The sequence below is a fragment of the Python bivittatus genome, unplaced genomic scaffold (assembly GCF_059951505.1).
Source record: "Python bivittatus isolate LINGU-HERP-01145 unplaced genomic scaffold, Pbiv_v1 ctg000220_np1212, whole genome shotgun sequence".
Classification (NCBI taxonomy): Eukaryota; Metazoa; Chordata; class Lepidosauria; order Squamata; family Pythonidae; genus Python; species Python bivittatus.
This window is the reverse complement of record NW_028277048.1, coordinates 29,615,655-29,631,193: the sequence shown is the minus strand read 5'-3', so window position 1 is coordinate 29,631,193 and position 15,539 is coordinate 29,615,655. Positions and strand designations below refer to the sequence as shown.

The 15,539-nt window shown below is 41.1% G+C and overlaps 1 protein-coding gene across 2 annotated transcripts in view; it reads right to left on the bottom strand.

The window, feature by feature from the left end:
• Positions 1-15,539, bottom strand: part of RHBDL3 (rhomboid like 3) — a 133,600-nt gene that overhangs the window by 68,396 nt on the left and 49,665 nt on the right. For both annotated transcript variants that reach the window (XM_088138220.1, XM_088138221.1), the window contains one exon: positions 8,555-8,713. In XM_088138220.1, coding sequence (XP_087994346.1) covers positions 8,555-8,713 — 159 coding nt within the window. The remainder of the gene's footprint in view (positions 1-8,554; positions 8,714-15,539) is intronic.

Below are 15,539 nucleotides of genomic sequence, written 5' to 3'. Positions count from 1 at the left end.
GGCTAAATCCAAAGGATAGAGAACAAAACTGCAAAAGCCAATTAATTAGATGATTGATTAATTTGAGGCAAAGCATTTGAAAAAGGCTCTCCCAGCAAGGGTCAGCACCTGGCCAATTTTCACTGGGCTTGGAAGCTAAACAGGATTGGCCCATTTCCTGAATGGGGACCTCCAGGGGTGTGGAGACCAGACTGGGAAGCTGAAACAAAACCTGGACCAAGATGCTGTAGTGGCAAACTATTTCTGTATTGTTGACAAGAAAACCGCATGGAAGTCACCAGGAGTTAAGGAACTTTCCCTTTTTATCCAAAGAAATGCCCAAGTGACAATACTTCTAAAAGAGTTTTGAGAGATTCCAGAAATATAGGATTTTTTTGGAATTACCCTTTCTAACCCCCCCTCCCCCCATCCTGACATGGCATACTGAATCTGTCCAGGGACCCCTCAAATTTGATTAGGATAAGAAACAGTAGAGAAAGAAGTCGTAGACATAATGGCTCAACTCTTCAGAGACGTTCTCCCCACTCAACGCTGGTATGTTTTTAAGACAAAATAGAATGTTGTTCTAAAAATATGCTTCTGAAAATTGCATCCCTGGGCCCAGCATAAGGCTCTTGCATGCAGAAGATAAACCTGTCCTCTAATGCAGTTGCTATGCAAGCTTTCAACATTTTTATTTATTTTCCTTTCCTGGGAAATAAGGAAAAGAGACATTGATGATGATGCCAGACAATAGCTATGCTACGTCTTAGTTCTGCATATTCAACATCCCGCTTCCTACATTCTCATTTCTAAACTGGACAGAGTGTCCTACTTATTGCCATTAACAGCAGTCATGGTCATGCTGGTTCATAGGGGAAAATTCCACAGCTGGATATTTAATGTCCTTGTTAGGACCAACCAAAATATCACAGAAAGCTGTGATATTTTAGAACCCTCAAGAATCTTTCACCAAGCAACATGCTATAAAAACAGGAGGGTGGGAAGAAGCAAGGAAGTTTAAAAATTAAACCAGATGTTTCAGTGATGAAATTTGCAGTGCAAAATCAGACTTGAGATCAGAGACTGAGACATTAGTCCAGTCTTCCTCAACCTAGGCGCCATGTAGACATGGCCTCTAACTCCCGGAAAGAATTCTCCAAATAGCATGGCCACTGATGAGAATTCTGGGAGCTGAACTCCAGATGGCCAGAAGGTGCCCAAGTTGGGGAAGACTACGTTAATTACATGTAGATGTCATCCGTGTCAGAGCATACAAGAACAAATAAACAATTCTTCAGCTAGATGGGGAAGCAGCTTAATAAAAAACAAAGTGAAACTTCATTGATTTACATTTGTTTCAAAATAGTTCCAAACTAAAGAGAGATTACAGTAGAAAAGGTTTCCTTGAGATATTTGGAATCCACAGGCTTTGAAGGTACAAAAGCCCTACTTGAACATGGCTCCAAAGAACTTGATATCCAGGTAATAATTTCCTCTTCCAATCAAACTTTACAACTGATCTTCAAGGAAGAAGCCACAAGAGAGTGTACTTCGTCAGCAGCTACACTTCTATCTAGCAGTAATAGGTGATTGACAAACCAACTCTAATGGGTAAAAGGCATTCTAAGCTACCCCCTTCGGTAGGTACCTCCAACTTACTCCCTACCATTCTAAAGCTATGACTTGGAGAAGAAGACATCAAAAGCAGGCATTGCTCCCAATGATTAGGCTGTTGATACCACACCTTTCCCCTTCATGGATCACTGCCTTGTCGTGGCGAAGGGGCTTGCGTAACTCAGTGAAGCCATGAGCTATACCGTGCAGGGCCACCCAAGACGGACAGGTCATGACAGAGAGTTCTGACAAAATGTGGTCCACTGGAGAAGGAAATGGCAACCCACTCCAGTATCCTTGCCAAGAAAACCCCATGGACAATGTTAAAAGGCTAAAAGATATGACGCCGGAAGATGAGCCCCTCAGGTCGGAAGGTGTCCAATATGCTACTGGGGAAGAGCGGAGGACATTTCCAAGTAGCTCCAGAAAGAGTGAAGCGGCTGGGCCAAAGCCGAAAGGACGTTCAGCTGTGGATGTATCTGGAAGCGAAAAGAAGGTCCGATGCTGTAAAGAACAATATTGTATAGGTACCTGGAATGTAAGATCTATGAACCAAGGCAAGCTGGATGTGGTCAAATATGAGATGACAAGATTGAACGTCGACATCTTGGGAATCAGCGAACTGAAATGGACGGGAATGGGTGAATTTAATTCGGGTGACCATTATATCTACTACTGTGGCCAAGAAACCCTTAGAAGAAATGGAGTTGCACTCATAGTCAATAAGAGAGTGGGAAAGGCAGTAATGGGGTACAACCTCAAAAACGACAGAATGATCTCAGTGCGTATCCAAGGCAAACCATTCAATATCACAGTCATCCAAGTCTATGCCCCAACCACTGATGCTGAAGAAGCTGAAGTTGACCGCTTCTATGAAGACCTACAACACCTTCTAGAACTAGCACCAACAAAAGATGTCCTTTTCATCATAGGGGATTGGAATGCTAAAGTAGGAAGTCAAGGAGTAATCGGAATAACAGGCAAGTTTGGCCTTGGAGTACAAAATGAAGCAGGGCAAAGGCTAATAGAGTTCTGTCAAGAGAACAAGCTAGTCATAGCAAACACTCTTTTCCAACAACACAAGAGACGACTCTACACATGGACATCACCAGATGGTCAATACCGAAACCAGATTGATTATATACTTTGCAGCCAAAGATGGAGAAGCTCTATACAGACAGCAAAAACAAGACCAGGAGCTGACTGTGGCTCAGATCATGAGCTTCTTACTGCAAAATTTAGGCTTAAATTGAAGAATGTAGGGAAAACCACTAGACCACTCAGGTATGACTTAGATCATATTCCTTGTGAGTACACAGTGAAGGTGATGAATAGATTTAGAGGATTAGATTTGGTAGACAGAGTGCCTGAAGAACTATGGACGGAGGTCCGTAACATTGTACAGGAGGCAGCAACTAAAACCATCCCAAAGAAAAAGAAATGCAAGAAAGCAAAATGGCTGTCTGATGAGGCTTTACAAATAGCTGTGGAAAGAAGGAATGCGAAAAGCAAGGGTGAAAGGGAAAGATATAAGCAACTGAATGCAGATTTCCAGAGAATAGCCAGGAGAGATAAGAAGGCCTTCTTAAATGAACAATGCAAAGAAATCGAGGAAAACAATAGAATGGGGAAGACTAGAGATCTCTACAAGAAAATTGGAGATATGAAAGGAACGTTTAGTGCAAAGATGGGCATGATAAAGGACAAAAAAGGCAGGGACCTAACAGAAGCAGAAGAGATTAAGAAGAGGTGGCAAGAATACACAGAAGAACTATACAAGAAAGATCTTAATGTCCCTGATGTCCACGCTGGTGTGATCACTGACCTTGAGCCAGACATCCTAGAGAGTGAAGTCAAGTGGGCCTTAGGAAGCATTGCTAACAACAAAGCTAGTGGAGATGACAGTATTCCAGCTGAGTTATTTAAAATACTAAAAGATGATGGTGTTAAAGTGCTGCACTCAATATGCCAGCAAGTTTGGAAAACGCAACAGTGGCCACGGGATTGGAAAAGGTCAGTTTACGTTCCAATTCCAAAGAAGGGCAACGCCAAAGAATGCTCAAACTATCGCACAATTGCACTCATTTCACATGCTAGCAAGGTTATGCTCAAAATCCTACAAGCTAGGCTTCAGCAATACATGAACCGAGAACTACCGGATGTACAAGCTGGGTTTCGAAGAGGCAGAGGAACTAGAGATCAAATCGCCAACATTCGCTGGATCATGGAGAAAGCACGAGAGTTCCAGAAAAATATCTACTTCTGCTTCATTGACTATGCAAAAGCCTTTGATTGTGTGGATCACAACAAACTGTGGCAAATTCTTAAAGAGATGGGAGTACCAGACCACCTTACCTGTCTCCTGAGAAATCTGTATGCGGGCCAAGAAGCAACAGTTAGAACCGGTCATGGAACAACCGATTGGTTCAAAATAGGGAAAGGTGTACGACAAGGCTGTATACTGTCACCCTGCTTATTTAACCTATATGCAGAGTACATCATGAGAAATGCCAGGCTGGAAGAATCACAAGCCGGAATTAAGATTGCAGGGAGAATCATCAACAACCTCAGATATGCGGACGATACCACCCTAATGGCAGAAAGTGAAGAAGAACTAAAGAGCCTCTTGATGAGGGTGAAAGAGGAGAGTGCAAAAGCTGGCTTGAAACTCAACATTAAAAAAACTAAGATCATGGCATCTGGACCCATCAATTCCTGGCAAATAGAAGGGGTAGAAATGGAAGCAGTAACAGACTTCATTTATTTGGGCTCCAAGATCACCGCAGACGGAGACAGCAGCCATGAAATTAAAAGACGCTTGCTCCTTGGGAGGAAAGCTATGGCAAGCCTAGATAGCATATTAAAAAGCAGAGACGTCACCTTGCCAACAAAGATCCGCATAGTCAAAGCTATGGTTTTTCCAGTAGTAATGTATGGCTGTGAGAGCTGGACCATAAAAAAGGCCGAGCGCCGAAGAATTGATGCCTTTGAACTGTGGTGCTGGAGAAGACTCTTGAGAGTCCCCTGGACTGCTAGGAGGTCAAACCAGTCAATCTTAAAGGAAATCAACCCTGATTGCTCATTGGAAGGATCGATAATGAAGCTCAAGCTCAGATATTTTGGTCACCTAATGCGAAGAGAGATCTCTTTGGAGAAGACCCTGATGCTGGGAAAGATTGAAGGCAAAAGGAGAAGAGGACGGCAGAGGATGAGATGGTTAGATAGCATCACTGAAGCAATGAGCATGAAACTGAGCAAACTCAGGGAGGCAGTGAAGGACAGGAAGGCCTGGCGCAATATGGTTCATGGGGTCACGAAGAGTCGGACACGACTTAACGACTAAACAACAACCACACCTTTTCTCCACTGGTAGCTCTAAGCTCATCAGTCAAACAGCCTTAGATGTTCCTCTAGTTGTGCAACAAGCTATCAAAGTCGTGTGAGCATTTTTTAAATGCTTTGAATTCTGTTATCAATATTTTTTAACAATTCAGTTAGTTCTTGTGATTCTTTCATGAATACTGATGGAAACATACAGTCACACTTGTGCACTGTTCAGACAAGACAGATGTGACGAGTGATGCTTTCCTCCCCCTCACTCTCCAGTTTCACTGCTACAGTCTTAGAAAGCAAATGGATTAATCACAGTTACTGAGTCAGTTACTGCATTCTAAGGATATGGGGTTAGGGCAGAATGAGGCACGTGCCTTAGGCAGATGGTCTTCAGTATCACGAAACTTCAGCAAACTGTTAGTTATGTAACTATTATTTTTGCTGTCCTCATGGGGAAAAGCCTTTGTGAGATTTTTTGGCATAGGTGCAAAAATATATTTTTAAAAAAAGCATGTTTGTGTGACTGAAACAAACAAACAAACAAACAAACCCCAAAAAAGAAAATCCAGCAAACACACACATGTATGTATATACTAAAATAGATACATAAAAGTGATTCTTTTTTTAAAGGACAAATTAAACCCTATCTACGAAGAGTTGGGTTGATCAATCTTTCTGTTATGTCAATAAAGAGCTGTTTCAAAAGCTGACAGTAAATTCATTTTTTCAGTCTTTGAGGTTTGGGTATGGAAGTGGTTTACTACTGTTTTCTTCCAGGATATTTTGATTTCCTAATCTAGAATACATGGTATTTCCTGGTAATCTCCCATCCAAGTGGTAACCAGACCCAACTCAGCTTAATTTCCAAACCCACAGAAAATCACAGAAAGGAACTACCACACCAGATATTACAAGCGAATCCATACCCATGATGTATAGCTAGTTGGAGAGATTTGGTGCCCTAATAGCAGGCATTCCTCTATCTTCAGTTCAGTTCTAGAAATAAAATTAAAAGAAAAGTTGTGCTAGATTTTCATGCCTAAAACCTAAGACTGAATTTAACAAAATCTTGTGAAAATGCAAAGAACACAAGGGGAGCTTAGCAATCCTGAAATCTTGCACAAATAGTTTAGGGGATAGTTTAGAGAAGGTATTATTTTAAAATCATTACAGTCAATTGGACAATTGTGTAAAGTTCATTCAGGGGATAAACAAGCAAAATAGAAGAACAAGGGAAGGCAAAAATTGTACTTAAGGAATTTGAAAGAAAATCAATAAAAGCAATAAACTTGGCTAGTTATGTGCTACCTATTTAACCCTAAGCAGAGTAGCATCTGTGGTAGAACTAAGAGATACAGAATGGAATTTCAACGTTATGGGAATCTGAAATCAGTGAAAGGTTGCCCCTTAGCAAATTGTTCCATTTTTTATGTCCATTTATGTCCAGCAAGTCAGAAAATTACTCAGTGCTGTGGGTCACCTTCTTAAAGGATACACTTGCACTTCAAATCACACATAGAGAGACAGGTTGTTATGAAAAGCAATTAACTTCTGGAGTTTAGAGATGAAGAATCTATGCTTATCCACATTTCATGTCAAAGATCCTGATGGTCTAGGGAACACCAGAATTTATGGGGAATTCAAAACATCTGGAAGGCAGCAGACTTAGGAAGACTGCAATTCGGTTTTAGCAGTGCTCCCGATTCATTTCAGTAAACCCTAAAGCCGCAAGTTTTGCTGCAGTTGCTGTTCACTATGTGTGGGAAACCACTTAGAAGGCATATGAGATTACACCTGGATGTGCTCATCACACTTGGGCTTACAATGCAATGCGGTGTTGCTAATAGTAGTGCCCTGTAGATTGTTTGGCTCAGTGGAAGCTTTGGAACAGAGATGATCCACAGAAACTCCATGACAAAGAGAAATATTTACTGAGCATGAATATATTGAAGTCTCCTTGGCCTCCAGAAAGCTGTTAAATGGATCTGAACAGAACTAGAGATTGAAAGAAAGAAAAAGTGTTTTGTAACAGAGAAAATAGGAAGTGAAAAACAACCAGAGAAAGAATGGAAACAGTGGTGGCAAAGTACCTTTTCATCAGAAGGGTTGAGGGTCTTTTTCACTGGTGTTCAAGATGCTTCAGCATTTATATACCTATGCTGAGGACAGAATACGAGGGCACTAGAGATGGTTACAGGAATGAGACTGATGTGCTTTGGGATATTGTGACCTGCTTGTGTATAGATGGAGTTTGGGAATGATGGGAAACAGACTGCCAAAGCAACACTTCTTCACCATGAGGAGGATCTTTATAAATCCACCAAGTGCAATCTTGTTCAGAAGCCAATGAGGTAGCCAAAGATAGTAAATAGAGAGGAAGAATACCAAGGAACTACATGTAGAGCTTTGTCAACATAATTCAGCTCCTTCTAGAGAAGATAGTGTACCTTTAGCATCGTTTTTAAAAAGTCATGAGTTTTGGAAATCAAAGCAACAATTTCCTATGTAGGACACAAATAGTCATTTGCCAAAATATTTACTTGGGGGTTAGGCCAGTTTCCACATCACATCAAAGGTTTGAAATTGATCTACAAGCATGCACTGCAAGATGGCTTGCTTCTGCTCTGCCTTTTGGCCTTGCTGAATGCATTTTTTAGTCTTCTCTGCTCCTTCCCTTGCCATCCAGTTAAAAGAACCCCCCTGGGTTGGTGTGCACATTCTAAAGCAGCTCAGCTGTCTTAACTCCATCAATCTTCAACTTTCCCACACTGTGGGCTCATCTTTCATTTCACTCTAAAGCAGGGGACCACAACTGTTTTTTGTTTTTTCAATTTAATTTTTCTCTGCCCCCTCTTAAATTTTTCTCCTTTTCCTTCCCTTGGTTTTTCTCCTGCTCAAAACAGGAAGAGAAAGAGACTGTTTGTGGTATGACTGGGCCTTTTTCCAAAACTGAATTGTGTTTTGGAATAATTCAGTTTTGGAAAAAGGACAACCAAGGGCTGACCACAGATGTGCTTAAAATAATTCTATTTTCAAAATGGCTGGAAATCCCAAAACTCCAGCTAAGGTCATTTGTGTTTCTAGAAAGTAGGAATACAAACATACTGATGAGAAAGGAGCATAAAGATTATTTTCGTAACCCTACATGCTGGGAAATGTATCTCTACTTGGTAAACTGAATAAATGCACTGAATAAATAAATGCATAAACAAACAAATTATACATGCCTACCTGGGCAGGCACCAAAATATTGCATGGGAAGGGTTTCTAAGCTCCAGGGCAATTCTGCATAGCAACCTAACCTGCTTCTCTCCTGTGATGCTGCTGGCTGTTCCCAAAGCCAACTTTAAGAATTCCATTCCAGATTGCAGTAGGCTGGCACTTAGTCTGGCCTACAACAATCACAGAATCTGATTGGTCATCCCCTTCCTTCTCGCCCTTTCAATCTATGCAGGGAAAGCAAGCCTTGCTGGTTGGCTCCTATGTTGATTAGTCTACCAATGCCTCCCTTATTCCCTTCTCACTAGGCTCCTGTGCCTTTCCTTTACTTTCCCAAGTATTTGCAGACACGCATGCTTTCACACATATATCCATTTTCTCCTCTGTCAGCTAGAGAATCACTTACCAAGTTGACAAAGTCTTGGTAACAAATCTTCCCATCAGAGTTGTTGTCTGCCAAGGCCAAAAGCACTTCCAGTTTATGTGGATCCAGTTCAGAGCCATGTCTTTGGAGGAGGTTCCGAAATTTCTCAGTGCTGATATAACCAGTATTTTCAGGATCAAGCTGGAAGAGACAGAAAAACAAAGAGAATGATATATTAATGCAGCAGACACATCAAAGTGTATTGCAGAAGCAGGCAATTTGGAGCCTGCAGGTTATATGTGCCCCCCCAATCCACTTTTGGCAGTCCTCAGGGTTTATCATATGTGTGCTGTCAGTCTTTGTCAGGAACCAAAGGAAACAGATATCAGATATCTTTCAAATACTTAACTACTATTTGAAATATTATTCATGTTAAAAATTATACTCCCCAAACCCCGATATCACCAAAAGGCAAAAAAAAGGGGGGGGGGAGCAAAATCCCAATTCCCTTTCTTCCAGGATGTTTTGATGTCACTGCAGTGACCTCTGTTCTTCTAAACCTCCCAACAATCAATAAGACACATGAGACCTTCACTGCAAAAAAACTCTCCACCTCTGCTTCATTGTTTGCCACCCTATCACAATCTTCCATTTTCATTCTGTCCTTCCACCTTCATAAAGACAATGGCAATATTGTCCTAGTCCTAATTAGGAGAACAGTCTGGTTATAAATAGGCTCCTATGATAGCTCACTGTAGAAGAATAGGCCTGCACAAATCTGGTCCAGTCTAGTTTGAATCAGATCATCAAGCTGATCTAATTTCAGTCCCTGATTTGATACGGAAAAATAAATCTACTCTGATTTGGGTGTCTGAATCAAGTGGAACTGAATAACCTGAATCAGGCTGATCTGAAGCGGTCTGATTTGGGTCTTAAAAATTCATACATGTGGGCACAAAAACATCTACACTGGTCAAATTGATTGGAAGGTGTATGATATGATGACTGAATCTGAATCTCCAAACTCATCTTCACACAGCCCTAAGAAATACTGCTGGGCCGATCACTGACTTCTGAAGTAGGACCCAACTGATACAACCATGGAGAGCAGTATTCTTCAATTAAGGTGCACCGTGGGGCTGCTTCATATATGCACGTTCATCGTTTCAGGAGCCTACAGATCAAGTGACGATCTGTGTGTGCAAAAATAAAGCATCATGTGCCAAACAACATGCCATAACTTTGGATGGTGACTCATAACGATAAGCGTTTCTGCAAGTGCTTCTGTTCTGTGAGAATAAGACAGGCAACCTTCTGATAACAGGGGGTAACCCTTTACATTTCTGGGGAGCCCAAGGCTACGTTCGGCATAGCAATATGCAGAGGATAGAGCTTTTTTTAAAAAAAAAAATTGTGAGAGGAGTTGGGGATTTGTAAAGTTTTAAAAACTTTGTTAAGCCTATTGTACGGTTTGCATTACAGCTTTAAAGTGTTTCCTATTTCAAAATTGTAAGAAATTGTCACTAATTTTCAGTAACAGTAGTCAGAGGTAGCTTCATGGGCCACAAAAAGAGGTACATCAACAAGCAGACACAACCATCATGGTTCCTTCTACTGCTTCCTCTTACAGGCCATGATTTCAAACTTTCCTACTTGATTCACAGTAAACCAGAGTCTGTTGCCACATCTGAGCATGGTTTTCTTAAATTAAACTTTGCCCAAACATCAGGATTCCAAACTAGGGTTGCAGGAAACTAGTATCTAGATTCAACAATAACCCAGAAAAAAGTAAGGAAAGGGGAGGATGAAGAGGGAAAGGGAAAATAAGGCATGCATGCTTGAGATTAGCTGCTGCTAAACCATGGTGCAATACTAGCAAATAAATGTGTGAATCCAGCCGCTGTGTTTTATAAACCACAGTTTAAGGCTTGGTGTTATGGATAAGCCAGTCCACTTTAGCTTGTAAAACAAACCATGGTTCAAAAACCATGGTTCAATATTTAAGCTATGAACTATTTAAACAGAGTTAAACAAACCCCAATTAGTTGAGATCGTGAACATATTAAACTATAAAACATGTTTTACAAATCACGATGCTTGGATCCACACAAAAACTTAAACCAAAGCCAAACAGATTCATTATATTGAAATGTATTGTTTGAATGCAGCCACAAAATGTAGCATCAGGAAAGGTGGAAAAACAGCAAAAGCCAGTAACCGATGCTGCAGATGGGTGTGTTTCTGGGAGCCAGTACTGCAGCTTAAATTAATACACTAATAGAAGAAGTCTGTCAGGGGATACAATGTGGTTGTTGCTTGAATCTTTAAATACTCCAAAGCCAAACTTTGCAAAGTTTTAATCGCAAAAACAAACAGAGAAACTCCTAAAGGAAATATTAGAAGATTGAAATCTAGAGATCCTGGTTCCATCATGACTACCAAAAGAATGTTATAGGGACAAATCTTTGAACTAAGTTCCTGCTGTGGCTCACACTTTCTATATTTGTCAGTTGGTTGCTGTTGGGCTGTGAAAATATGGTCTAAAAAGCAGGATCACAGCAACCTGAAGTACTCTGAAATATTAACTCAAACGTGTCCTTGGAAGGGCAGTCAGGTCAAAACTGGGCTGCAGAGTTAGGCTGAACAGAGCCCGAAAGGATGAGCCTATGCCACTGAGGTACAGCCTTGGCAAATACGCCACTTGTCGTTTCAAAGGCCTGGTTGGACCTGCTTCAGGGAGACCTGGTTTCACAGAGGTGAAGATCAGGGAGTGTCACTCCCTGAGCTTGTCATTGTTGTGGGATTGTTGGGAGGCTAAAATAGTACAACCCCCAACTGTGCCACTTTGGGCTGTTTGTAAGTGTGCGTTCACTTTTGTGAAGGGCAGATGTGACAGATCAAGGTAATCTTCTGAACGCCCCTTCTCAGCATACACAATCTCAGTAATGGATAACCACAGAGTGCATTTTCCTTTAGCCAGCCTCTTCTCTGGATTCACAAGCACACCTGAAAAGGCAGAGGTTACTGTCCAATTCTCAAGGCTGGTTTGTCTCATGACTTAATTCTTCTGACCACAAGACTACATTTGTAGCCATTTGGAAGAGATTTGCAAGGAGGCATAATTAAATTCATGGCCACATCATAAGCAAATGTTGAAAAAGAAAGAGCCCAAAATAATTTTTAAAGCGTAATGGACCTGAAAGGCTTCTTTTGAAAAACGTGCAGAAGCAAAGGATTCTTGTTCAAGAGCTTAATTCATCCAGCAGCCATTTGTCACCTTTTGGAAATGGAAGAGAAATTTTGTCCTTGTAAGATATTCAAGGATGTTTTCTTGGAAATGGACTCCTCTAAGAGAATATAAAAAAGCTTGAGAAACTCAGTCTTATACACAGATATATTGCAAAGTCCAACATATTATGTGTTATAACTTCAATGATTTTAAGAGCTAGTAACCCTGAGAAAGGAATATATAAGTGAAAACTGTGACTCTATATGAAAATAACATTTAATGTCTTGCTCTTTTGTAGCTGAAAAACCAAACAGAACAAGTTTTTATCTTACAAAGATCACTTTAAGATTTTCTGGGTGCCAAAGATAGACAATACTGTCCTTGTAAGTATTGTAGTTTTATTTCTGCACATAGAAGAGTGATTAATGGAGAGACAAAATATGCTGTCTTACAATCAGTGGTTTTGTGATCACAAAAAGAAAAAGCTAAGACTGGCATCAGACAAAAGGTATTTCCCTTTATAAACTGAAATCCCAACAGAAGCTCAGAGCAATTTACAGTAAATCCAACGCAGCTTCATCTCTCGCTGGGCCTCAGCTGTCCCAAGACTGGTCTTTGATCTTCCCAACTTGGTCTGCTGGCTTCTGGTTGCCAATAATAATGATATCAAGCTTGTCACTTGAGTTGAAAGGGAGAAGAAAAGAGGTGGAGATTCATGAGAAAAGTTCAGCCCAGGAGGGCATTTTTCCATGGAAACATTTTGTATGTGGAAAAGGCAGTTTGGTAAAAGCGACAAAACCCTTTTTGAAGAAGCTTGCTCTTGCTGACTGCAAACAAAGCTCCCACCTTTGGCTAGGAGTGATTGGCTTGGCAAACAGGCAGGGAACAGGGCGGGGGGAGGGCAAAAGTAGCAGCTTGCCAGCAGCTAAATTGGGCAGTAATTTTTTTCCCCTTTCAGCCTTCAAGTAGAAAGAAACCTACAGCAAGATAGTTACTCCAGTTGGCTGAGGCAGCTGGCTTGGCCAGGGGAGCGCATGGATTTGGCTTCAGCTGTTTCAGACAGGGCATCGCAAATCGGTCAGGAATAGAGTCTGCTGGCTGACTTAATAAACATCTTAAGAAAGAGGGCAAAAAGGGGTGGGCCAGTTCCAAGAAAGAATGAGACCCAGATGCAACTGCACCCCATTTCAAAGGGCATCCTGTCAGATGATTCTGAACATCCAGGCGACAAGGGAAGACCCTTCCCCCTTCTGATACCTATCCGATGGTCCATATACAGCGGGGTTTCAGAACTTTACTGCCAGAGAGTCGCTGAGGCTACTCTTACTATTGCTTTCTTTCTTTATTCCATTGGTATGGCTGTCCATCTCACCTAAGTGACTCTGGGATGCTGATAGCTCCATCCCCCATAAAACTGTCCTGTCGCTTTTTAAAGCCATTAGGCAACATCATAACTGGAGGCAGCAGATAAGTCAATTCTGCAACGCAGGTGAAAGATGTTCTACTGCAAAATAAAGTTCACTGGTTGATCCTGGTAAATGTGAAGATGCCATGGAGTGATTTCACAGACACATCCATTTAGATTTCTAAATGGTATGGATGTGGGTTGCCATAGCTTTCTTCTGGGGAGTTTTTTTTAACTTCTCAGCCTAAAGCCCTAACATTCCCTGATAGTCTCTGGATTCAGTTACAGACCAGGAAGCTTTTCCCACTTGCATCTGACCATGGAACAAACATGTCATGGCAACCTCTTTTTTCTGCCATGTTGTTAAAGCCACATCTCCCCCTTAAACCAAAAGCATCAATCAGCAGTTGCAAGTTATGCAAACTCTGACATCCTGTCATCTGGGAAAGGTCATCTGCTTGTTTGAGATGAGGTATCATCAATATACTAACGATACCCAGCTATATCCACTCCTCAGGCTCAGCCCAAGAACGACGATGAAACAGTTCAGTACAGTACAACCCCTTTATTTGCTTACACCCTCTAGACAGAATCTCGCCAGACTAACTCTACACTACAACAACTAGTGGATACACCCCATGATACTCTAGGGAGGGGCTAGTCTAAACCTCTTCTTCTTCTCACGGTCTTGCTGCAGACTGAGAAAGCACTTGCCTTGTCCCCCTTTCTGGGATGCACTCCCTCCCTCCTGACAGCCTTGATCTCCCATACCAGTCTCCTCCTCGCAGATACCTTCCATTACAACTCCAGACTCAGTGAGGGATGTGATAGAAGTCTTAACCCATGGGTGGAGGCTGTCAGGGCCTGGATGGGGAGAAATAGGCTCAAGCTCAACTCAAGCAAGACAGAGTTAATTGCTAATTCAGAAGTCTACTGATTCCAGGATAATCCCAACCTTGATTCTCAATGGGGTTAAAGAAACTCAGCCTGCAACTTGGGAATCCTCCTGGATTCACAGCTCCTAGAGCAGATAGGAAGGAATTTAAAGTGATTAAAGAAACTTGGTATGTTCAGCCTAAAGAAGAGAAGGCTAAGGAGAGACACAATAGCTGTCTTCCAATACATGAGGAGATGTCATGGGGAAGAGGGTGTGGTGGAATCATTCTCTATACACCTGAGGGTAAGATGAGAACCAGCAGGTGGAAGCTTTACAGTGAGAGATCCAAACTTGAAATAAGGAGCCATTTTCTGACTGTGAGAGCCTTTAAGCAGTGGATCAGCCTGTTTCCCAAAGCTGTCAGTGGAAGTATTCAAGAAAAGTTTGGACAGCCATACAGCAATCAACAGCCACAACATCAAATGACAGCTTATATGAGCCAATGGGGCATCACAATTCTCATATCTTCTCTCACCAACTCAGGCAATGTTTTCAAGAGCATAGAAGTCTTAAACGTGCATGCACTTGTGTGAACCAGCCTTAGAAGCCCTCTGTATGTATGTACAGCAAGTCTGACTACAAATGTGAGGATATGGGTTTTGTGATGCTTATTACTGTCAACTGAGACAGAGAGCAATCAGGTGTTTTGAACAGTTCTCTGTTACCGTCTTTAATTCAATTTACCTTGAATTATTTAAAGTGATATTATTTCACTTTTGTGTTATTAATTTTAAAAAAATATTTGGAGATAGCCATTTCAAAAAAATAAGCATTTCTTTAAATGATATACTTTTCTTAAGTTCTTAAAAAAAGCCTCTTCCCATTTCTCCATCTATTAGTTTTTTCTCATCTTTTTTAGAAAAAAATATGCATGCCTCTTCTAATACAAGCCATTCTGTGCATTTTTGCCCATCTATTTATTTCTTAGAACAATGCATTTTAATGTTTCTACCAATATATGCTTTTTTTCATAATGTACACTTTTTGTACTAATTTTGATGGAATCGTTGAACTGCAAAGTTCAAATTTAGTTCAATTTTAAAATATGCTTTAAGAAGACACTTACACACACACGCACAAACACACACTTAAGATCTGCTTCTGCATATCAAGAAAAAAATTCCTGAATGGCTTCAAGTCTTGTTTTGAGAATAAATACAAGGCAGACGTTTCAGAATACTAGACCATTCTTTAAAAAGGAGGTTTTTCTCTTTTAGAAATGCGTGGGTATGTATACTTCACAGAAACGTGCAACCTCTGCTACAAATGGTAGAAAAAAGAAAGGAAAAACTGACTTAACTATTATTGAGATATGAATGGGGGAGCTGTCACTGTCTCCAGTTTCGTTTGGAGGTCAAGTCAGGACTAATTCCTTGTCCCTTGAGTTCTACATCCTTTTCTGAGCACAGCCAGAGACAAACATTATCATCAGGCCAACCTAATGGCTTCCTATTTT